Here is a 25,095-nt window from a genome sequence, read left to right as displayed (position 1 = left end):
TTTCTATCCAGCTCTTCTGCTCATTTTTAATTGGGTTATTGGATTTTTAAATTATTGAGTTGTAATTATATTCTTTATTTATTCTGGATACAGCCTCTTATCAGGTATTATTTGTAAATATTATGTCCCATTCTAAGGGTCTGTTTCTTCATGCTATCATTTGAAGCACAAAAGTTGAGTTGTTGAGTTGCTGATTTGATGATGTTCAATTCATCTATTTTCTCTTATATTACTTGTGCTGTTTAGGTCTCATACAAGATCCAAGGTTATGAAGGTTTATTATGTTTTCTTCTAAGAGTTTTAGTTTTCTTACATTTAGATTTATGATCTACTTTTGACTTAATTTTTATATATCTGTAAAGGTGTTTATGTTCATTGTTTTGCATGTGGATATCCAGTTGTTGAAGCTCCATTTGTTGAAGAGAATGTTCAGTCTTTATTGAACCATCTTGGCACCCTTTGTCAGAAATTAGTTGGCTGTAAATGTAATGGTTTATTTCTGGACTCTCAATTCTACTCCACTGATTTGTATTTCTAGCCTTAGGTCAGTACTATATACATCTTGATTACTGTAGCTTTGGAATAAGTTTTACAATTTGGAAGTTAAAGAGTCCTCTAGCTTTGTTTTTATTACATAATTGCCCTGACTAGAACCTCCAGTGCAACAGTGAATAGAAGTGGAAAGACCAAACATTCTTGTCTCATTCCTGATGTTAGGAGGACAGCATTCAGTCTTTCACTATTAAGTATAATGTTAACTGTTTTTCATAGATGGCCTTTATTAGGTTGACGAAGTTTCCCTGTATGTCTAGTTTATCAAGCATTTTTGTCATGAGAGGGTATTGGATTTTGTCAAATGCTTTTTCTGAATCTAATGAGATGATCATATGGTTTTTGCCCTTTATTATGATGGTGTATTACATTGATTTGTGGAAGTTTTATTAATCTTGTATGCCTAGGGTAATTCCTACTTGGCTATACTGTACAGTCGTTGGATTGTTCACAAGTATTTTTTGAGGATTTTAGTATCTATACACATAAAGGATATTGTTCTCTAGTTTTCTTGTGATGTCTTTTATTTCGGTATCAGGATGATACAGGTCTCACAGAATGAGTTCAAAAGAATTCCCTCCTCTAATTTTTTTGGGGAGGTGTTTGTGAGGTATTGGTATTAATCTTTTCTTAACTCTCTGGCAGAATTCAGTGACAAGGCAATCTGGGCCTAGGCTTTTCGATTAGTTTTGGATTAGTAATTTAATCTCTTTACTGCTTATAGATCTATTCAGCTTGGCTATTTCTTCTTCAGTCAGTTTAAGAATTTGCCCATTTCCTCTAAATTATCTACTTTTTTGTTATGCAATTTTTCATAGTCTTTTACAGTCTTTTTATTTCTGTAAGAGCAGCAGTGATATCCGCTCTTTCATTTTTTTACTACTATGAATCTTCAGTATTTCTTATTGGTCAGTCTAGTTAAAAGAGTTAACAATTGTATTGATCTTTCCAAAGAACAACCTTGTGATTTTGTTAATTTTCCCTATTAATTTTATATTATTTCTTTTCTTCTCCCTTTAGGTTCAGTTTGGTCTTCTTTTTCTAGTTTAAGGCAGAAGTTTAGGTTATTGATTTGAGATGTTCCTTTTTTAAAATATAGATATTTACAGCTATAAACTGATCTCTAACAAAAATTTTAGCTGCATCCCATGTTTTTGATGTGTTTTCATTTTCATTCATCTCAAAGTATTTTCTAATTCCCCTTGTAATTTTTGACCCATATTTAAAGTGTCTGATTGCCTTCTGAAGTCCCCAAATTTTTTTCCTTTATTACTGATTTCTAATATACTGTGGTCAGGGAACACTCTTTGATTTTAATCTTTTAAAACTTATTGCAGCTTGATTTATAGCACAGCATATGGTCTATGAAGACTGTTCCACGTACACTTCAGCAAATTGTATTTTTCACTTTTATTTCCTTTTTGATCTTTTCTCTAGTTGTTCTATCCATTACTAAGTGGGGTCTTGAAATCTTCCATTATAATTGTTGAATTGTCTATTTCTAAATCTGTCAAGCTTTTGTTTCATCTATTTTGACAGGTTCTTAGGTGCATACGTGTTTAAAATTGTTATATCTTTCTGACAGATTGAATCTTTAATCATCGTGAAATACCATTTTTATCTTTCAGTTCAGTTCAGTTCAGTCACTCAGTCATGTCCGACTCTGCAACCCCATGGACTGCAGCACACCAGGCTTCTCTGTCTATCACCAACTCCTGGAATTTACTCAAACTCATGTCCATCGTGTCAGTGATGCCATCCATCTCATCCTGTTGTCCCCTTCTCCTCCCACTTTCAATCTTTCCCAGCACCAGGGTCTTTTCCAATGAGTCAGTTCTTTGCATCAGGTGGCCAAAGTATTTTTATCTTTCGTAACATTTACTTAAGGTTTATTCCATCTGATATTAGTATAGACACTCTAAAAAGTATATGGTTGGTGCTAGCATGGTATATATATTTTTTCCATCTTTCTTTTTATTTTTGACCTGTTTGTATCTTTATGGAGTATTTCTCCTATAGACAGCATATTTGAACAAATTGGACTTATGGATGTGCTCTTGGAATGGAACTTGTTCATATGTAGGAGACATACTGTATTGAGCTCCTCTATTAAATTTCTTATTTATTGTACTTCTCAACTTCAGAATTTCCAGTTAGATTTTTTCCCTATTTCTTTATTGACAAATCTTTGCCACATCCACCATCTGGGTCCTTTCTAAGGCAACATTTATTGCCTGCTCCCTGCCCCCTCCTCCCTTGTGCAAAAGGGTGACTTTCCTGTTTTCTTTGCATAAAACAGTATCTGTAGATAATGATCCACCTCCTCTGGGGAACTGTTATCTGCTTGGTTATTTTCCCTGCAGTGTGCAGTCTGATATTATCTTTCTCTTTTAGTCTTGGTACCCAAGGGTTGCCCCTGCGTTGGCATAAAGCTATTAGTGGTAAGATTTTTACCCTTTACCATTGGATGTGTGTGTTCTTGGAGGGTGCTACCATAGTATAGTTTACTTTTGACCTAAGGCAATGGCACCCCACTCCAGTACTCTTGCCTGGAAAATCCCATGGATGGAGGAGCCTGGTAGGCTGCAGTCCATGGGGTCGCTAAGAGTCGGACACGACTGAGCGACTTCACTTTCACTTTTCACCTTCATGCATTGGAGAAGGAAACGGCAACCCACTCCAGTGTTCTTGCCTGGAGAATCCCAGGGACGGGGGAGCCTGGTGGGCTGCTGTCTATGGGGTCGCACAGAGTCAGACACGACTGAAGCGACTTAGCAGCAGCAGCAGCATGTTCAGCCAGGGACTAGTACTTGGAGGTTCCTTTTCTGTTCTGAGTGGTCACAGTCTTGGACATACAGTGTTTCAGATTGCCAGGAATGCGTACGGTTTTATTTTTAAGCCTGTGTTCCTAGGAGTCATATCTGGGTGAGAGCAACTTTTTGCTCAGTCAGTATTTGGTCTAGTTCCATGTGCCAGTCAAACTTCTCCCGTGTGTTGATGGTCTGCATGTATTGGGAAATACTTTTAAGTCTGTCCCATGTTCCATTCTGATTGTCCTAATTGAGTGCAGCCCAGCACATGCACTCAGACTTTTCAATTCTCAGAGTTGCCTGTGTTCCCAGGAGGCACTTCTGGGCTCCCTCTGGTTTAACTTCTGGTTGCTCTACTGATTTGCTTGCACTGGCTCCTTCTAGTAGCTCTCCACCAAGATCCCCATTGTTTTTGACAATGCCCTTAGGGATGGAGTTCTCCATGCTTTGTTTCAATGAAGTCAGTACCCTCAGGTAGACCTGTGGAACTTTTTGTATTCATTGAATGCTGCCCCTTTGGAAAGAACCTCTGCATCAATGAACCAGAGCTGGGGGCAGAGGGCCCTGAGTGAAACCACCACTCTATGAAAAGGCACCAGGACATGGCAGCAGTCCATGGTACTCTTGGTTTTTCGTTCCTTGAGTGAAACCTCTGAGTTAGCTGAGGTGGAAAAAATCAGGGTCCCAGTATTCTCAATCTGTGCATGGAGTGCTTCCACCCTAAGAGTGGGGGTTGGGTGGTAGAAAGGATCTCCAGTCCTTTTGGTTGTGCTTGCCTGGAATACATTTTTTGCAACACAGAGTTGGGGAGATGAGAAATGCAGGCATTTACCTTGCAGGGTGAAACTGTAGCCCCACAGTAGGAGTTGGGGAAAGAGGAGCCCTATCTCTCCCTAACATCTTCACCACGCTTGAAAAGAACAGAGCACTGAGGGAAGAGCTTCTCTAACAAAGACCTGGTGAAGTGGAGAGTATGTGGGTAATTTCTCAAATTCCAGACTCTTGCTGTTCTTATTGAGACTTAATAGGTTTCTCAAATGAATGTTTATCCATTTGCTTTATGCCCTTTGGATAATTTCTAGATACTTCAAATGACTTTTTAAAAAATAATTTTTACCAGCTAAGCTGTTGTTTTGTTGAAGAGGGTCTACAGAGCCCCTTACTTTACCATGCTGGATGTCTGAACCTCAATATATTTTTGAACATAACTTCTGAGTGGAAATGTGGCTCAGCAAAAAGCGTCGAAGATTGATGCTTCTGAACCATGGTGTTGAAAAAGACTCTTGCGAGTCCCTTGCACTGCAAGGAGATCAAACCAATCAATCCTAAAGGGAATCAACCCTGAATATTCATTGGAAAGACTGATGCTGAAGCTCCAATACTTTTGCCACCTGATGTGAAGAGCTGACTCATTAGAGAAAATCTTGATGCTGGGAAAGATTGAAGGTAGGAGGAGAAGGGGAGAACAGAGGACGAGATGGTTGGATGGCATCACCAACTAAATGGACATGAGTTTGAGCAAACTCCGGGAGATGATGAAGGACAGGGAAACCTGGCGTGTGCAGTCCATGGGGTCACAAACAGTCGCACACGACTGAGCAACTGAACAACAACAAAGAAATGGACTGGATGTCAGGACCCAGAATTTTCATCAACTTGGCTAATAGTAAGTTCAGTGACTTCTCCTGAAATACAGTTTCCTCATTTTTAGAATGAAGAAATTTTATTAAAGGACCTCTAAATTCCTTCCAGCTCTAAACTCCAATGATATTATAAAACAGAAATGGAACAGAAAGTCATCAGTGAGAAACATTCTAGTGTAGCTGTGTGAGAACAGGAAATATGTAACCAATCCATTGCCTTTGTTTTAAACCAAAAATGTTCCAACCTATTTCTAATTAAAGCTAGTACATTTCCAATTCTACCTAGCTAATCAAAATACTAATTTAATGCATGGTTTGCAGTTAAGGCATTTTTCTACCCTAAAGGTTTCCTTCTTAGTCATTAGAACTGAGAAACTAGGGGCAATAGAAAGTTGCCTTTTACTGACAGGTCATTAAAAGTATGACAGCTTAATGCTAAGTGAAAGCACTATAATTTGCTACCATTTTGCCCATATTATGAGCACTGCAAACAATCAATTACTTTCTCTTTGAGACAATTTCAAGTTTTCACTTTTTGCATAAGGCTGTAAGGCCATACTCCCAGAGTATCTATTAAATCTGTACTTATTTGGAGTGTGTGAATAGCAAAATATTAATTCTCCCTATGCATTGCAGAAGAGTTGCTTCAATGGGACACCCATTTCGAGCCACAAAGACATAGTTTAGTTTGTACTGATTATCTGCACAGATAATCACAACAATAAATGTGTGGTAAATAAGCTTCCTCATTGAGTTATTTTATCTTAATCAATTTTAACCAGCTGATTTGACTTCATACTGTCATTTATTATACAGTTTACATTCAAAATCTATATACTCAAAGCAGGAGAGAAGGGACCTTTCTATAAGAAAGCTGCCTTTGTAAACATATTTAAATGCTTTCAGCTACCAATCCACACCAGAATATCCTATGATAAAGTTACAAGGTAAGAGAATTATGAGTATATACTGGTCAAAGTTGCATTTTCTGAGACATCCAGCAATAAAGGATAGGAGCAAGATAGCAGTGTGTGCAAAGTGATCCAGAAATAAGGAATCATATTAATTTTGAATATCTTGCCTTTAAAAGCAAAACATATTTTAAAACTAACCATCTTCACAAACTGAGCTTTGTCAGCAGCTAAGGGAAAAGGCAAAATATTTATCTAAAGGTATAGACAAGGTTCAAATCCCTGCAGAGGAAAAGTAAATGCATATTTTGAGTTTATCCAAATGCTAAGGCCTCTTTCTGATTCTCACAAGTGACCATCAGACTTGAGCTGTTCAAAAATTTCCAAAGAAGCCCATCTCCTCACCAAAATATTTCTATGTTAAAACCTTCAGGAAGGCATCTGGCCCAGTTTTTATGATCCCAAATTACCTTGGTTTCAATTTAATCTTTGTAAACTGGGATTCCCTTAGGAAGAAAGTAAAATTTTCAATCTTAAAAATAAAGGCATATTTAGAAACAAAACCCTATCCCCTGCTCCATTTTCAGAGCCCATATGTCAAAATTATAGCTTATTCATCCCAAGACATTTTTAAAAATATTATTTTGTGACATTAACTTTGAAATTTGTACTTTTGTGTGTAGTATTTTAATGTAAAATTAGTACATTATGATAAATGTCCCTTTCTTGGAACTTCCTCTGAGTGAATCATCCTAGGAAGCTTTTCTTTCATTTTAATTTGTCTATTATGTCAGTGTATAGAACCACCTTAACAAGATGGAGTTAAGAGGAAAAAATTTAAGACTTAGTTGTGTAGCCCCTATAGTAACTGTGTTTTACAGGTAATTTAAGTTTTTATTAGCTGAAAATACTGGTTAATGACCACAGTGACCAGAATGTCTAGAGACCACCTCCAATCATATGAAAGTACTTTCAAATTTCTTAGTGGGGAAATTATCCCCACCCTAAAAACATTCCTGTCCTTCTTTGACTATATGTTTCCCATATCATAGAATCACTTACTTTGAATACCACTATTCACATTCAAAATGAATATTACTAATGATTATTTCAATTTTACCTGCTTGATTATACAACAAAGGTAAATATTCTCCATCAGTAACGTTAAAAATGTACAGAAAGAATTAACAGAAGCAGAATTTCTATCTAGACTAACCACTATTTCTAGTAATGCAGCTGGGTTATTCAAAGGACATGTTTTTTTTGGTTGTTGTTCCTCAGAAAAGCAATCGCATCTATGGTTTTAGAGTAAGAAATGTCCCAAACCTCCCCTCATATTGCAGCTGATTAAGCATCTCAGTGTTAACTCCAACTCCAAAAGCAAGATCCTACCACTTGCTCTGGTATCATAGACTAACCATAAAATATTAGGCTTCAAGCTACTTATCTAATCACCTTTATATAACAAAACTGGAGACTAGACTTAGATAAGCTTAGATATCTACCTACTAATGACAACAATATAAATCAGAAAAAAAATTAGTCTCATCCATACCAAATTATCATTTAAAACACAATAAAACCACAGACCAATAAAAAATATTTTAACACCTTTTCTGAGAAACAAAGCCTCATTATATACAGTTATGTGGCTGTTCATGAGATACACAAGTTTTTCAAGCCGAATGATTACTACCAAACAAATTAAAGCAAATTCAAGTTGGAAAAGGAAAGGAACTTTCTAAGTGAATATATACCAACATTTTATTAATTATTTCTAGCCAGTAAAACTTAATTATCTTGTTTGGGCTCCTTGTTATTTCAAGTTTAAACTCATTAAACTACTGAAAAAGGAAGGGAAGATCTGGTAATAAAGTAATTCTGAAGTGTCAACACAGATTAGAGGCTTGATCATCTAAATATTTTTGTAATCCTCTGTTTAAAGCTTATTAAATATTTTTAAATAGATTTTGCTTTATACACGTGTGTGTGTGTACACACATCCCATTCAGTTGTTTCCTTGTATAACTTCAGATAGCAAAAGCAGTGCATTTAAGATGGAAACAGAGTCCAAAAGTCTGTTCTATACATTTGTGTCTCTTTTGGACTCTGTGGGAGAAGGCGAGGGTGGGATGATCTGAGAGAATAGCATTGAAACATGTATATTATCATATGTGAAACAGATCACCAGTCCAGGTTCGATACATGAGACAGGGTGCTCAGGGCTGGTGCACTGGGATGACCCAGAGGGATGGGATGGGGAGGGAGGTGGGAGAGGGGTTCAGGATGGGGAACACATGTAAACCCATGGCTGATTCATGTCAATGTATGGCAAAAACCACTACAATATTGTAAAGTAATTAGCCCCCAATTAAAATAAATAAATTAAAAAAAAAAAGATGGAAACAGAAAACCCAATTAACATCCTAAGTTTTTTAGATCACTCCCAGCATAGCCAAGTCTCAAATTACATCAAGGTTTGCAAGTCTTTAAAGACAAATTATGAATTTTTGTCCAAAACAAAAGTTACACCTCATTTGGTGGAAAAATAAAATTCTCAGAACTAGATGACAGTTACAGTGCTGGTTAATGATGAACATTCTATATACCAACATGAGAATCAAGGTTTTTCCTCTTAAAGATACATGGTGGCAAATATTTCTAAAAATTTAAGTATTGTTATCTATCATTCAAGTATTTCAATGGAGAAAGAAAATCTACACTTTTTTAAAAAGAAATAGATACTTTTCATCTAAATTGTCAGCATAAAGGAAGTTTGAAAAACTATAAAAATTTTGGAAACCAATCTGATTTATCTGGTTATGGATATCAAATGACTGTCAGGCCTCAAAAATGGAAATGGGGTAAAGTCAAGTAGTAACAACAACTATGCTTTGACCACAACTAAGGCAGTAACAAGAAAATAATTAGTAGATAAATATAGATGCCACATCAAATAGATTTTGAAAGATGTAAAACTCAATTCCCTTTTCAAACAAATTTTATCTAAAAGAAGGACTATAGAAAATGGAAATGTCTGATTTTTTTTAATAAAACAATTCTGCTTCAGTGCAAATGTGTAGTCAAGGTAAAAAGAGGGAGGAAGGAAGGAAGTAAAGGAGAGAGGGAGGGAGTAAATGAGTAAGGGAAGGACAAAGGAAGAAAGGAAGAAAAGAAAATGTTTCATGTGACTTAGCAGGAACAGTTTCCACAGCCTTTGACACTGTTGACAATTTCTTCCTGTAGTCTCTTCCTTTCTTCCTCTTTGGACACATTTTCTTTCTTTGCATCCCATCTGGGGTTATCGTGGTTCTGCACACGGCTGCTCTGTGTATGCCACATTTCTGAATAGATACTGCTAGGGTTAGCAAGCAAATCATGGTGGGTACCACGTTCAGCTACCTTACCCTAATAAGCAAAAATAAGAGAAACATAGACAAAGTCATATAACTAGCATAATAATTGAAAACACATAATACTTTCCAAGTAAGAATTTTGAAAGATTGCATTCATTAAAATACTTTTCCCAATTTTTAAATTATAGTATATGTGGGAAAAATCAAGGTAGGAATGGCTTCATTACTGCTGAGCTACCAGTATGATAAAAAACCAAAAAGCTATGGAATTCTATATACCATAAAGTATTTCACTTAAAGAAAATAAAGTCTGAATGTTTTATTTTTCATTTTGAAGAGCAGAAAAGGGAGGTGAAGATTTTCTAAAGGTGGTATTTTCTGTAATCAGTAAGTTAAATTTAAATCAAAAGCACAGAAATTTAAACGATTTAAAAATAATATGCCAAAACCCTATGTGTACTTTGAAATATACAAGATTTCTCCATGATGTTTATTTCTTCCAGTAGCTATTTTTCTTAATAGCTATTAAACTCAACACTGCATAGATTTGGTATTGATGCCAAACTCTTATATCTACAATTAATTTGAATTCCTCTGGATCCTGCATGTAGTCCTCAACGTTGGTATGTGTGGACTACTTCATTGGCATAAAAGTCCCCATGGTTACATATTTTATACTTTTTTATTTACCACTGTAAAAAAACAAAATAAAATTCTCATGCACAGATACAGAAAACAAATTTATGGTCACTAAAGGGGACATGGAGGGGAAAAGGACAGTAGGAGTATGGAGTTAATAGATACAAACTACTATATGTAAAATAGATAAGCAGAAAGGATTTACTCAATAGTACAGGGACTTCCCTGGTGGCTCAGACAGTAAAGAATCCACCTGTAGTGCACGAGGCCCAAGTTCAATCCCTGGGTTGGGAAGATCCCCTGGAGAATGGAATGGCTACCCACTCCAGTATTCTTGCCTGGAGAATTCCATGGACAGAGGAGCCTGGCAGGCTACATTCCATGGGGTCGCAAAGAGTCAGACATGATTGAGCGACTAACACTTTCCTTTCCCTCACAGGGAACTGTATTCAATATCTTTTAGTAACTTACAATGGAATATAATCTGGAAAAAAAAACCTGAATCACTAATACAACATTGTACATCAATTATACATCAATTAAAAATATCTTCTATGAAAGCTGTATCAAAAACTATTAGAAAGAATGGAACTATTTTTGCAGAAAACTAATGAAATAAATTACAAAAATTTATCCTGTAGTAAAAATGTGTATTTTAAATTATGTTTACTTGTATTAAAGCATAAATGTACATAGCTTAAAAATAATTACAAAGCTGATAAAAAGTACATTCTTTTGTCTCCTCCTTCTCTACCCTTGAATACCTCCTTCTTATTCCCCAATTTGTAGCTATTTATTCTGGCATTTACACACACAGATACATATTAATGAGGTTCAGCACTTTCAATTATTCCACTTTCCCATGCCTCAAATTCACTCTCCTAATAACATTGGTTATATCATAAATGTTATTTAATATACAATGTTTGCTTTATCATAACTATGTAAGTATTACCTGTTGTCAGGTACTAGAACTTTATATTGTTTCCTAATTTCTTATTCTTCCTTGACTTAGTAATTGCCTTGTTTTTTCATTTGCTTAGTTTTCTATGTCACTATTGGTAATTCTCTCTAAACTTTAAGTTTGTCTCAACAGTGTTTTTCTCATTATCAACTATGTTATGTAACCTATTATTTAGCACCCCCCCACCAGAAGATATTTCTCTCACAGCTTTTAAGCTGTTTTCCTTATCCTCAATTCTGAAATTTTATGATAATTTGTGTATTCTTTTTCCTCCCTCCGTTTATTATGGTGGGTACTTGCTAGGCCCTTTCAATCTGGAAACTCATGCTCTGAAGTTCTGGACATTTGGGGGGTATTAGTCTTTGGTTATATCCTTCCTTTTTCTGACCCCCCTTTTCTAGAACCACCATTAATCAAATGTTGGATCTCTTAGACTAATTCTCTTGTTTTCAAATCTTTCCTCTATTTTCTCTCATTTTGTTTTACTCTTTAGAGATTTCCTTGACTTTATTTCAGCAATGACAGTTTTGATTTCCAAAATCTCTTGTTCTCCAATTGTTCCTTATTTATTTACCATCCCATTTCAAATTTGAAATGATGCAAGAATGGTAAAAATGAACACCTATATATGCTTATCCTGGGTTAGCAACTGTTACTTTTCCACATTTGCTTTCTCTCACTTGATCCTATCTCTAAATTTACACTACTTTTTGCTAAATCATTTAAGAATGAATTGTGGACATCATAACATTTCACCCGTAAGTATTTCATTAGCATTTATCTCCTGAAAGGGCTTCCCAGGTGGCACTAGTGGTAAAGAATCCGCCTGCCAATGCAGGAGATGAAAGGTTTGATCCTTGGGTCGGGAAGATCCCCTGAAGAAGGAAATGGCAACCTGCTCCAGTATTCTTGCCTGGGAAATTCCATGGACAGAGGAGCCTGGCAGGCTGCAGTCCATGAGGTCGCAAAGAGTTGGACATGACTGAGCATGTACACACACACACCTGAAAACAAGGACATTCTCCTATATGACTGGAATACAACTATATCACACCCAAGAAATTCATCTAATTTATAGTCCATATTCAGATTTTACCAATGATCCCAATAATATTCTTTATATATATATATATATATATTTTTTTTTTTTTTTCCATCCAGGTTCCAATCAGGATCAACATGTTGAATTTATAAGTTTTCTAGTCTGTGTGAGTATGACAATAACATTTCTAAAATATCCAGACTTATTTTCTAAAGAATGCACTTCAAGTTGTATTTCTCTAGTTTTTCCTGATTCTTAGATCTAGGCTAAACATTTTTGCTGAAATACAATATAGATGATGATATGTCCTCAGTGTGTCATATTAGGAGATACATGATGTCAGTTTCCTCCATAATTAATGATACTAAGTTTGATCACTTGGTTAAGGCAGTGTCTACCAGATTCCTCTATTTTAAAGGTATTTTTTTCTTTGTAATAGAAAAGTAATCTATGGGTTAAGTGACTATTCTATTCCCCAATAGTTTTTCATCATATGGCTTTAGCAAATGATGATCTTTATCTAAATCTTTTACTACAATGGTGGCTGTAAAATGATTTTCTAAATGTATCATTCCTTATATGTATGTTAACATTCTTTTTTTTTTTTTTTACTGAGTTACAATTAACATACAATATTGGGTGGGATGGAAGGCCATGAAGGAGAGGATATATGTACATATACAGCTAATTCACTTTGTTGTACAACTTTGTAAAGCAACTACACCCCAATTAAAACAAAAGAAAGCATACAATATGTTTCAGATGTATAACACAGTGATTGTTTTTATATATTATGAAATGATTACCTAAGTTCAGTTACCATCTGTCACCATACAAAGTTATTATATTATTGACTATATCCCTTATGTGTAAATTACATCCCTATGGCTTAGTTTGTACCTCTTAATACCCTTCACCTATTACATCTATTTCCCCACTCTCTCCCCTCTGGCAATCACCAGTGTGTTCTCTGTATCTATGGGTCTGTTTCTGTTGTTTGTTCATTTGCTCAGTTTTTTTTAGACTCCACATATGAGTAAAATCATATGGTATATATTTTTCTCTGATGTACTTTCATTTGGCTTGGCATAATACCCTCCAGGGTCCATTAATGTTGCTGTAAGTGGCAAGATTTCATTTTTAAAGAAGAGCTTTCCCTAAGCATTACTATAGAATTATAGATTTGCTTTTTATTCAGTGTGTTGTAATTCACAAGTATCGGTTTATTAATGTTCAAATTATCCCACATTTGGCCAGTGGGAATCTACTCAAAATGTGCCTTGATTCTTTCTGTTGAGGAATAGCATTTTGTGTAAGATCTAGGTGCTAGTTATACTCATTACTACTGGGATTTCATTGCTTCTAGACCTTTTCCCTGAACAGAGTTAGGAACTTTTTTTCCAGTATATTGATAATTTCCAGAATATTGATAATTCTGTTCCAATATAACATCACAAGGTTCTTCCTCCTGTTCTCCTATTCCATATCTGTATCTTTCTTCTCCCAAGTAAGACCTTTATTTCTCAACAGCATCAATATATTAACTCATATGCTCAGTCTTACAATATACAGAAAATAGTTTCAAAATAGCTACTCCCATACTACCAACAACAAACTTACCAAGTTCAAATCTGAGTTATCTTTATCCTTATATTCTATTAAGGCTAAAAAATCAGAGTAATGTGTTCAAAAGTTATTATTTGGATTAGTTCTACATGCTATTTTTCTTCTGCATGGTTGTTATCAATTCTTTATGCAGGTAGTTTTACTTCTTTCTGTTTGCTTTAAATTTATATATATTTTTTTAATTCAGTTTTTTTCACTCTCCTCTTTCACCCTCATCAAGAGGCTCTTTAGTCCCTTTTCACTTTCTGCCATTAGAGTGATATCATATGCATATCTGAGGGTGTTGATATTTTTCCTGGCAGTCTTGATTCCAGCTTGTGATTTATCCAGCCTGTCATTTTGTATGATATACTTTGCATATAAGTTAAATAAACAGGGTGACAATATACAGCCTGTCACACTCCTTTCCCAATTTTGAACCAGTCAGTTGTTCCATGTCTTGTATGCTTCTTGACCCACATACAGGTTTATCAGGAGACAGGTAAGGTGGTCTGGTATTCCTATCACTTTAAGAATTTTCCAGTTTGCTGTGATCCACATAGTCAAAGACTTTAGTGTAGTCAATGAAGCAGAAGTCGATGTTTTTTCTATAACTCCCTTGCTTTCTGCATGATTCAGTGAACGTTGGCAATTTGATCTCTGGTTCCTCTGCTTTTTCTAAATGTAGCTTGTACATCTGGAAGTTCTCGGTTCACATACTGCTGAGACCTAGCTTGAAAGATGTTGAGTATAACCTTACTAGCACGTGAAATGAGCTCAACCATACAGTAGTTTAACAATCTTTGGCATTGTCCTTCTTTGGGAATGGAATGAAAACTGACATTTTCCAGTCCTATGGCTTATACTTGTTAAGATACTTTCAGTGTTTTATAAGAAAAGGCTCTATGTACATGACAGCATACAATTGAAAAGTTTAGTAAAAAGCACAAGAGCAGATTTTACTTCAGATACTTAAACATCAATGAGATAATAAAGTATATTTATAAAACTTCCCATTTGAGACATTCTGGACAATCATACTGAAAAAAATCAGTTTACTCTTTAGTGAATAATAGCATTTTTGAGCAAGTGGTAACATAAAAAAGAAATAATATACATATCATGGAAGTAAACATCCTATTAGAAATTTTAGTGATGTGAAAAATTCTCTCTCACTACAGAATGTAGAGGAGAAGGCTTCTGCTCTCAACTCCCAGTACTTACGCTTTCAAAATGATAAAGAATTGAAGGTTTACTTGTTAGAAGGTAAAAATAAACATAGAGAACATCATTAGAAATAACCAAGTACAAAGGTGGGTGGAGATAAAATATCCCTACAGATAGGAGAAAAGTAAAACTATTAACAATTTTCAAATCTACCAATTGCAATAGTGGCACTCTGAACTGTTCAGAGTATTTAGAGAGTACACTCTTATAGTAATTCCCTCAGAGAAATAAAGTAGGCTGTCATTTTTCTTACTTTCCTCATGAGGAAAACTACAAAATAAAAATGGCCATGTTTGAAAATGACCGCTTTATTTTACGGTAATTTTTATTTAGACATCAAGGGTGTGTGCAGGTATTAGGAAAGTGAAAATATGAAATACACTGAAGACATTAAGCAAATATTCTGTACAGAGCAAAAATGAATGCAGAAAAATTGTTTTAAATACAAAATCTTTAAAACCGTTTCTAACATATTAGGATTTAATGCTTTCCTCATCTAACTTTGCTTTTAAAATGTTAATAAAGTGTGAATTAAGCTCCTCATCCCTCCTCCTCCTCCTTCCACCCTCTTCGCAGCCTCTGCTTCCACCTCTCTGTGCCCGCTGAGGAGCTCTGGCAATAAGAGTGGTGGCAGCAGTGGCAGCAGTGGCAGCAGCGCCAGCAGCTCCAGCTCAGGTCCATCTCGCTCTGCAGCAGCCGTTAGAACTCTGTGCTCCAGCTCGATGAGCTGGGAGCCACTCGCTCCGCTCGGCCACAGCAACAGCACCAGCACCCTCCCTTGGTGCTCCTCCCCGAGGAGCCGAGTTTGTACCCAGCCTGCCTGCCCGCCTGGCGCTGCCCAGGCCCTCTCAGCCTGCATAAGGCTGCCCGTGCCTGGCCCCGCCACTGCCGCTGCCACAGGCTGTCTTGAAAACAGAAAGACTGAGGACCAGCGCAACGAGGAGAAGGAGCAGCGTGAGGCCAACAAGAAGACCAAGAAGCAGCTGCAGAAGGACAAGTAGGTCTACTGGACCATGCACCATCTGCTGCTGCTGGAGAATCTGGTAAAAGCACCATTGTGAAGCAAATGAGGATCCTGCATGTTAATGGGTTTAATGGAGAGGGCTGCGAAGAGGACCCGCAGGCTGCAACGAGCAACAGGGATGGACTATGTAACCCCTAGATGACAGCTTCAATTTCTCATCTTCCTGGCTATGTCCCATCACACTTTGCATGCTGGAATTGCTGGTCTTAGGAACTTCTAATAAGAATACCATTTTATTGTTGGGGGATGGGCCCCAATACCTAACCTCTAAAGATAACTGAAAAAAAAAATTAAAAACAAACAAAAAACAACAAAAGTAACCCCTAATTGAAAAATGCAGTGTATCAACCAACCAAAGCATCTACATAAACAGTGACTGACAGCTTACTGTACCAAAAGTTGGCATTTGAGAGCTATGACCCCTCTCTATCGAACCACCTCCCTATTGAACCACCTCCTGTGTACTTCCTAGATGCTATGCTAGATCTCTGACAGAATCCTACTAATACTTACTAACTGCCTGCTCTTCTATTGGTGACACTGTTCTACAAGTAAAACTTAAGTATTAACAAATGTGACAAATAAAAATTCTCTGCATGTCTCAGCAAAAAAAAGTTAATACATTTTATTCATTTTTGTAAGTGGCATAGGTTGTTCCTATCAATGGAGCTAAAAATGGAATCCTATCAGGATTCAGTCTTATTCAAAGAACACAAATTCTAAAACTTTCTTTAGAAACAATGTAAGTTGCTTGTGTTTGCAACAATTTCTAATGTACTTCAAATACTAAACTTTAAAGTTAAATATCTTACCTGATTCAAGACAATAATTTCATCTGCATCAACTACTGTCGACAATCTGTGTGCAATGAAAATAGAAGTTCTGTGTTTCACTGCATCCCTCATGGCACCAAGAATAGTCTGCAAGTTTGACAACAAGAACAGTAAGGGGGGGAGATTTATCTATTAGGTAAATATAAATTAAAAGAACCATATATTTCTTAAAAGAACATATAAAATGCCAGTTCATTTTGTTATATAAACTTTATACCACTACCAAATATTCTACCCAATCTAATAGTTATGAAGAAGAGAACAAATCAATCAAAGAGGGAAGGCAAATATGACCACATTATCATGGAAAAAGTTAGCTTTAAGATAGGCAACCACTTCTTTAAATTAGTTTGGGATAAGGTGGGTATTTCCTATACTTAAAAACAAACAAATAAAATGAATCCACTGATGGCAGGAGCATAGCTAGATATGATGTTTATCTGGTCAACGAGAGCAAAAACAAAATAAGGAGGCACCCAAGTGATAGGATGCAGAGAAATAAACAAAAATCAAGAAAAGATAGAAGACTCAAAGAGCACAGGAGCATTTGCTTTTCCTTAGTTCTAACTCAGAGGACAGAAAGATTGACAAGGACAACTATTCATGTTTAACTTGAAGAAACTTCTTTTTCAGAAGTATTCTGACTTCTTAAGGTATTCTGGAAAATACACTTTTTTTTTTGCTTACTGTCTGTAAAATGTAAGAGAGGGCTTCCCTGGTGGCTCAGTGGTAAAGAATCCACCTGCAGTACAAGAGACACAGGTTTGATACCTGGGTTGGGACAATTCCTTGGAGAAGTAAATGGTAACCCACTCCAGAATTCTTGCCTGGGAAATCCCTTGGACAGAAGAGCCTGGTGGGCTACAGTCCATGGGGTCACAAAAGAGACATGACTTAGCCACCAAACAAAAATAACAAAAAAGTAAGGCACCTGTATATATATTCAGCTATACTTGGAAACCTGGGTCTAAGTACAACTAGCTAGATGGAGATAGCAATGTGGGGGATGGGGATAGGACCAATGTCTTCCTATAGGTATCTCTAATCACTATATTTATTAAAGGAATAAAATTACCTGAGTAGATGGTTACCCAGGAAAAGAAGACCTTAAACTTTACTATGGCAGACTGAAAATCAAGTGCAGACTGAAAATCTTCTAAGAAAAACTATGATGTTTGAGGCAACTCCTCTATCTTACACTCAAGACCTAAAACTGCCATCCTAATGATGCTCTGGACCTTTTTAAAAGGTCGATTCAAAATTACTAAATCTTCTGGTAACTCATTCCCTCAGCAGGGGACTGTTTTCTGCTGGCAATTAATGGATTATGCTCCTTGAGATAATAAAGGTATGTGACTCAAATAATGACTGTTGTGGGGACTCCGAATTTGCGATAAGTGTGGATGACACATTTTTAGATACAAAGTTCTTGTAAGCAGATTCCTAGTCTGCTCATGAATGGGGTCTAATGCAGCTTAAGGTTCTCTTTAAATATAACAAATTGTCAGGTTAGCTCAAGATGGCAGAGTAGAAAGACATGATCTCACTCTTACATAAACACAAAAATCACAAACAACTGCTGAACAACCAAACACACACACACACACAAAAAAGCTTGAACGTAGCAAAAAAGATACCCTACATCCAAAGGTAAAGACAACACAACAAGATGGTAGGAGGGGCACAACATGATAAAAATTATACCACAGAAGTTCTTCCACAGGAGTGAAAGTCCTAAGTTTCACGTCAGGCTTCCCAGCCTAGTTCCAAAGAGATGGGGAAAGCAGAAATGCCACTCTTGGAGGATAGACACAAGGTTGTGTGTGCACCAGACCCAGGATAAAAAAGCAGTGACTTCATAAGATACTATGCAAGACCTATCTGCTAATACTAGCGGGTCTCCTGCAGAGGCAGGTGGCAGCTGTGGTTTACTATGGGGATAAAGACACTGGCAGTGGCAGATCTGTGGAGTACTCATTGATGTGAGCCCACCAGGAGGCACCATTAACCCCACCCCACCACAGACAAGTGGCTTCAAGTCTTCATGAGCATGGCCCTGCCCACAAGAGGGACAAGACCCAGATCCACTCACCACAGGGCAGGAACCAGCCCCTCCCATCAGGAAGCCTACACAAGCTCCTTAGACAGCCGCATCCACCAGAGAGCAGACAGCAGAAGCAAGATGAACTACAATCCTGCAGCTTGCAGAACAGAAACCAGAATCACAGAAAGTTAGATAAAATGAGATTTCAGAGGAATATGTCCTAGATGAGAGAAGAAGATAAAACCCCAGAAGAAAAACTTTAAGTGAAGTGGAGATAGACAACCTATTGGAAAAATAAATCAGAAATGATAGTGAAGATGATCCAAGATCTTGAGGAAAAAAAAGACCAAAGATCGAGAAAATGCAAGAAAGGTTTAACAAAGACCTAAAGGAACTAAAGAACAGAGATGAATAAGACAATAACTGAAATGAAAAATACATTGGAAAGAATCAACAGCAGAATAACTGAGGCAGAGAAGAGATAAGTGACCAGAAAGACAGAATGGTAGAAATCACCAATGTTGAACAGAATAAAGAAAAAAAAAATGAAAAGAAATGAAGTCAGTCTAAGAGACTTCTGGGCCAATATTAAACATAACAACATTCACATTATAGGAGTCCCAGAAGGACAAGAGAGAAAAAGGACGTGAGAAAACATTTTGAAGAGACAATAGCTGAAAAATCCCCTGACATGGGAAAGGAAACAGTCATCCAAGTCCAGGAAGCACAGGGAGTCCCAGGCAGGATAAACCCAAGGAGGGATATACTAAGACACATAGTATTCAACTTGACAAAAATTAAAGACAAAAAACACTAAAAGCAACAAAGGAAAAGCAACAGATAACATACAAGGGAACTCTTTAAGGTTATCAGCTGATATCTCAACAGAAACTCTGCAGGTGAGAAGGGATTGGCACAATATACTTAAAGCAACGAAAGGGAATAACCTATAACCAAGAATACTCTACCCAGCAAGGTTCTCATTCACATTTGATGAAGAAATCAAAAGCTTTCCAGAAAAGTTAAAGCTAAGAGAATTCATTATCACTAGACTGGCTTTGCAACAATTACTTAAGGTTACTTCCCTAAGCAGAAAAGAAAAGGCCACAAATAGAAACAGGAAAATTACGAATGGAAAAACTCACTGGTAAAGGCAAATATACATTAAAGGAAGGAAACAATCTACACAAAAATATGATATCAAAGCCAGGAACTGTGAGGAGAGGAGAGCACAAATGCAGGGTATTGGGAACGAATTTGAAATTAAAAGACCCACAACTTAAAACAATCTTGCTAATATAAAGACTGCTTTATCAAAACCAGGCTTCCCTGGTGGCGCAGCAGTAAAGAATCCATCTGCAATGCAGGGGACACAAGAGACTCGAGCTTGATCCCTGGGTTGGAAAGATCCCCTGGAGAAGGAAATGGCAACCCACTCCAGTATTTCTGCCTGGAGAATCCCATGGACAGAGGAGTCTAGTGGACTACGGTCCATGGGGTTGCAAAAAGTTGGATATGACTGAAGCAACTGAGCCTAACACATACCAAAACCTCATGGTAACTGCATACCACAAATATAAAATATTAATAGATACACATACAAAAAAAAGGAATCCAACCACAACACTAAAGTTAGTCATTAATTCACAAGAGCACAAGAGGAAGAAAAGAAAAAAACACCTACAAAAAAAATCCCAAACAATCAAAACAATGAACAAATGGCAATAAAGACATATATATTGATAATTACCTCAAATATGAATGGATTACATGTTCTAACCAAAAGACTTAGACTGGCTGAATAGATACAAAAATAAGACCACTCTATATGCTGTTTATGAGAGACCAATTTCAGACCTAGGAACACATACAGACTGAAAGTGAGGGGATAGAAAGAGGTATTCCATGAAAATAAAAATCAAAAGAAAGCTGGAGTAGCCATATTCCTATCAGAAGAAGCAGACTGTAAAATAAAGACTGTTACAAGAGACAAAGAAGAACACTACTTAGTGATCAAGGAATCAATCCAAGAAAAAGATATAATAATTATAAATATATATGCATCCAATATAGGAGCACCACAATATATAAAGCAAATACTAAGAGCCATAAAAAGGACAAATCAACAGTAACACAATAATAGTGGGGGGACTTTAACACCCCACTCTCATCAGTGGACAGAACATCCAGACAGAAAATTAATAAGAAAATACAAGCTTCAAGACAGACTTAACTGAGATTTACATGACATTCCATCTGAAAGCAGCAGAAAATACTTCCTTCTTAAGTGCACAAGGAACATTCTTCAGGATAGATCACATTCTGGGCCACAAATCAAGCCTCAGTAAATTTAAGAAAACCGAAATCATATCAAGCATCTTTTCTGACCACAACACTATGAGATTAGAAATCAATTACAAAAAGAAAAAAAACTAAAAAACAAAAACACCCAGAGGCTAAAATACATGTTACTAAATAACCAAGAGGTCACTGAAGAAATCAAAAAGGAAACCAAACAATATCTAGAAACAAATGAAAATGAAGACATGATGACCCAAAACCTTTGGGATACAGCAAAAGCAGTTCAGAGAGAGAAGTTTACACAGCAATTCAATCCTACCTCAAGACACAAGAAAAATATCAAATAAACAGCCTAACCTTACACCTAAAGCAACTAGAGAAAGAAGAACAAAAAACCCTTAAGTAGTAGAAGGAAAGAAATCATTAAGATCAGAGCAGAAATAAATGAAATAGAAATGAAGAAAACAGTAACAAAGATCAATGAAACTAAAAGTTAGTTCTTTGACTAGATCAGCAAAATTGATAAACCTTTAGCCAGACTCATCAGGAAAAAAAAAGGGAGAAGATTTGGATCAATAACATTAGAAATGAAAAAGAAGTTACAACACTACAGAAACACAAAGGATCATAAGAAACTACTACAAGCAACTATATGCCAATAAAAGGGACAACATGGAAGAAATGGACAAATTCTTAGAAAAGTATAACCTTCCAAGGCTGAACGAGGAAAAAATAGAAAATACGAACAGACCAATCATAAGCACTGAAATTTAAACTGTGATTAAACATATTCCAACAAACAAAAGCCCAGGGCCAGATGGCTTCACAGGTGAATTCTATCAAATATTTAGAGAAAAGCTAACATCTATCCTTCTCAAAATCTTCCAAAAAATTGCAGAGGGAGGAACACTCACTCCCAAGCTCATTCTACAAGGCACCATCATCCTGATACCAAAACCAGACAAACATATCACAAAAAAGAAAATTACAGGCCAATATCACTGATGAAAATACATCCATAAATTCCCAACAAAATACCAGCAAACCTAATCCAACAATGTATTGAAAGGATCGTACAACATGATCAAGTTGAATTTCTCTCAGGGATTTAAGGATTCTTCAATATATGCAAATCAATCACTGTGATACACCATATTAACAAACTGAAGAATAAAAACCATATGGTCATCTCAATAGATACAGATAAAGATTTTCACAAAATTCAACACCCATTTATGATTAAAAAAAAACTCTCCAGAAAATGAGCATAGAAGGAACATAACCTCAACATAATAAAGGCCATATATGACAAACCCAGAGCAAACATCATTCTCAATGGTGAAAAACTGAAAGCATTTCTGTTAAGATCAGGAACAAGACAAAGGTGTCCACATTCACCATTATAATTACTCAATTATTCCATTATTTGGAAGTCCAAGCCATAGCAATCAGAGAAGAACAGTAAATAAAAGGAATCCAAATGGGAAAAGAAGTAAAACTGTCACTGTTTGCAGATAACATGATTCTATACATTGAAAATCCTAAAGATGCAATCAGAAAACTACTAGAGCTAATCAATGAATGTAGTCAAGTTGCAGGATACAGAAATCTCTTGCATTCCTATATACTAACAACGAAAGATCAGAAAAAGAAATTAAGGTGACAATCCCATTTACCACTGCAAAAAAAGAACACCTAGGAATAAACATACCTAAGAAAGCAAAAGACCTATACGTGGAAAACTACAATGATGAAGGAAATCAAAGGTGACAAAAACAGATGGAGAGATATCAAGTTCTTGGATTGAAAGAATATTTTCAAAATGATTTACTACCCAAGGCAATCTAGAGATTCAGTGCAAGCCCTATCAAATTATCAATGGCATTTTTCATAGAATTAGACCAAAAAAATCTTAAAATTTGTATGGAGCCACAAAAAACTCTGAATAGCCTAAGCTAACTTGAGAAAGAAAAATGGAGCTGGAGGAACTGGGCTCCCTGGCTTCAGACTATACTACAAAGCTACAGTCATCAAAACAGTTATGGTACTGGCACAAAAACAGAAATATAGACCAATGGAACAAGACAAAGAACCCAGAGATAAACCCATGCATCTATGGGTACCTTATTGTTGACAAAGGAGGCAAGAATATACAATGGGGCAAAGATAGCCTCTTCAATAAGTGGTGTTGGGAAAACTGGACAGCTATATGTAAAAAAATGAAATTAGAACTTTCTTTAACACCATACATAAAAATAAACTCAAAATGGATTAAAGACTCAAATTTAAGATCGGATACTATAAAACTCTTCTTAGAGGAAAACATAAGCAGAACACACAGACACAAACTGCAGCAAACTCTCTTTTGATCCATCTCACAGAGTAATAGAAATAATAACAAAAATAAATTAGACTTAACTAAACACAAATGCTTTTGCACAACAAAGAAAACCATAAACAAAATGAAAAGACAACCCACAGAAGAGAGAAAATATTTGCAAATGATGTTACTGACAAGGGATTAGTCTCCAAAATTTACAAACAGCTCATGCAGCTCAATATCAAAAAACAAACAACTGAATCAAAAAATGGACAGAAGACATAAAGAGATATTTCTACAAAGGAGACACACTGATGGCCAAGAGGCACATGAAAAGATGCTTGACATCACTAATTATGCAAATCAAAACTACAGTGAGGTATCACCTCACAATAGTTAGAATGGCCATCATCAAAAAGTCTAGAAACAATAAATGCTGGAGAGGGTGTGGTAAAAGGAGAATCTTCCTACACTGCTGGTAGGAATGTAAAACGGTAGAGCCACTATGGTCAACAGTATAGAAGTTTCCTCAAAACTTAAAAACAGGGCTACAATATGATCCGGCCATCTCACTCCTAGTCCTATAATCTGGAAAATAAAATGGTTCAAAAGGATATATGCACCCCAGTGCTCATTATGGCACTGCTTACATAACAGTCATGGCCTGAAGCAGCCTAAATGTCTATTGACAGATGAATAGATAAATAAGATATGGTATATATACACAATGGAATATCATTCAGCCACTAAAAAGAATGAAATAATGCCATTTTTAGCAACATGGATGAACCTGAAGATTATCATACTAAGTGAAGTAAGTCAGAGAAAGATAAACATCATATGATATTTATATGCAGAATGGGGGGAGGGTTAGATTGGGAGTTTGGGATTGACACGTACACATTGCTATATTTAAAATAAAATGTCGGACGTCCCTGGTGGTACAGTGGATAGGAATTTGCCTGCCAATGCAGGAGACATTGGTTTGATTCCTGGTCCAGGAAGATTTCACATGCTGTGGAGCAACTAAGCCTGTACACTACAACTACTGAGCCTGCATGCCACAAGTACTGAGCTCTAGGGCCTGTGAGCTGCGATTACCAAGCCCATGTGCCTAGAGCCTATGCTCCACAATAAGAGAAGCCCGAGCACCACACTGAACAGCAGCCCCTGCTTGCCACAACTAGTGAAAGCCTGAACATCACAACAAAGACCCAGTGCAGCCAAAAATAAATAATTAACTTTTAGAAAAGTCATTCCATTAAAAAATATATAAATAAAATTTCAAATTTTTAAAATAAATAAATAGAACAAATCCTCATGCTAAACAACTGACTTGGAAACTAAGCTGTTTTAAACATATGGCAGAACAACTAGTATCCCCTGAACCTTAACTCCATATGCAAATATCAATATATGTCATACATGTTGTGAAGCTGAAATCAGCCCTGTCCTTCAACAACATGGTTTTACTACATATTCAAGTAAAACATAGGTGAATGTAGGCAACTGACAAATTACATCACTCTTATCTTCAGTACTTGGAGAAGGAAATGGCAACCCACTCCAGTATTCTTCCCTGGGAAATCCCATGGACACAATCTTCAGTTCTAGATTAAGGGGATTCATTTATGATATTATGATTGCTGTCAAGTCTTTGGTATTTAATACAAAGATGTTGTGAAGTCTACCGTGGTTTCTGGGTAGTACCATGACATCAATTTCATAACATCTTAGAGCTTCACAATACTTGTTATAAAATAAACATAAATTGATACCAGCACTGTAGGCTGTGTGTGCCAAGTCTGCACCTTAGTGAGTTGC

The 25,095-nt window shown here is 36.3% G+C and overlaps 1 protein-coding gene and 1 pseudogene across 3 annotated transcripts in view; one reads left to right on the top strand and one right to left on the bottom strand.

Annotated features, from left to right (window-relative positions):
• Positions 1 to 8,944: 8,944 nt before the first annotated feature.
• ABCB7 (ATP binding cassette subfamily B member 7) overlaps positions 8,945 to 25,095 on the bottom strand; it is a 121,921-nt gene continuing 105,770 nt past the window's right edge. For all 3 annotated transcript variants that reach the window (XM_081567898.1, XM_081567900.1, XM_081567899.1), the window contains 2 exons: positions 16,586 to 16,693; positions 8,945 to 9,324 (listed from right to left, as the gene is read on the bottom strand). In XM_081567898.1, coding sequence (XP_081424024.1) covers positions 9,109 to 9,324; positions 16,586 to 16,693 — 324 coding nt within the window. In that variant the 3' untranslated portion in view covers positions 8,945 to 9,108. The remainder of the gene's footprint in view (positions 9,325 to 16,585; positions 16,694 to 25,095) is intronic.
• Positions 15,472 to 15,911, top strand: LOC145536481 (guanine nucleotide-binding protein G(s) subunit alpha pseudogene; annotated as a pseudogene).

This window comes from Giraffa tippelskirchi, chromosome X (genome assembly GCF_054371585.1).
Source record: "Giraffa tippelskirchi isolate mGirTip1 chromosome X, T2T-mGirTip1v1.2.pri, whole genome shotgun sequence".
Classification (NCBI taxonomy): Eukaryota; Metazoa; Chordata; class Mammalia; order Artiodactyla; family Giraffidae; genus Giraffa; species Giraffa tippelskirchi.
The sequence above is the reverse complement of the archived record's forward strand: the minus strand, read 5'-3'. Positions and strand labels throughout refer to the sequence as shown.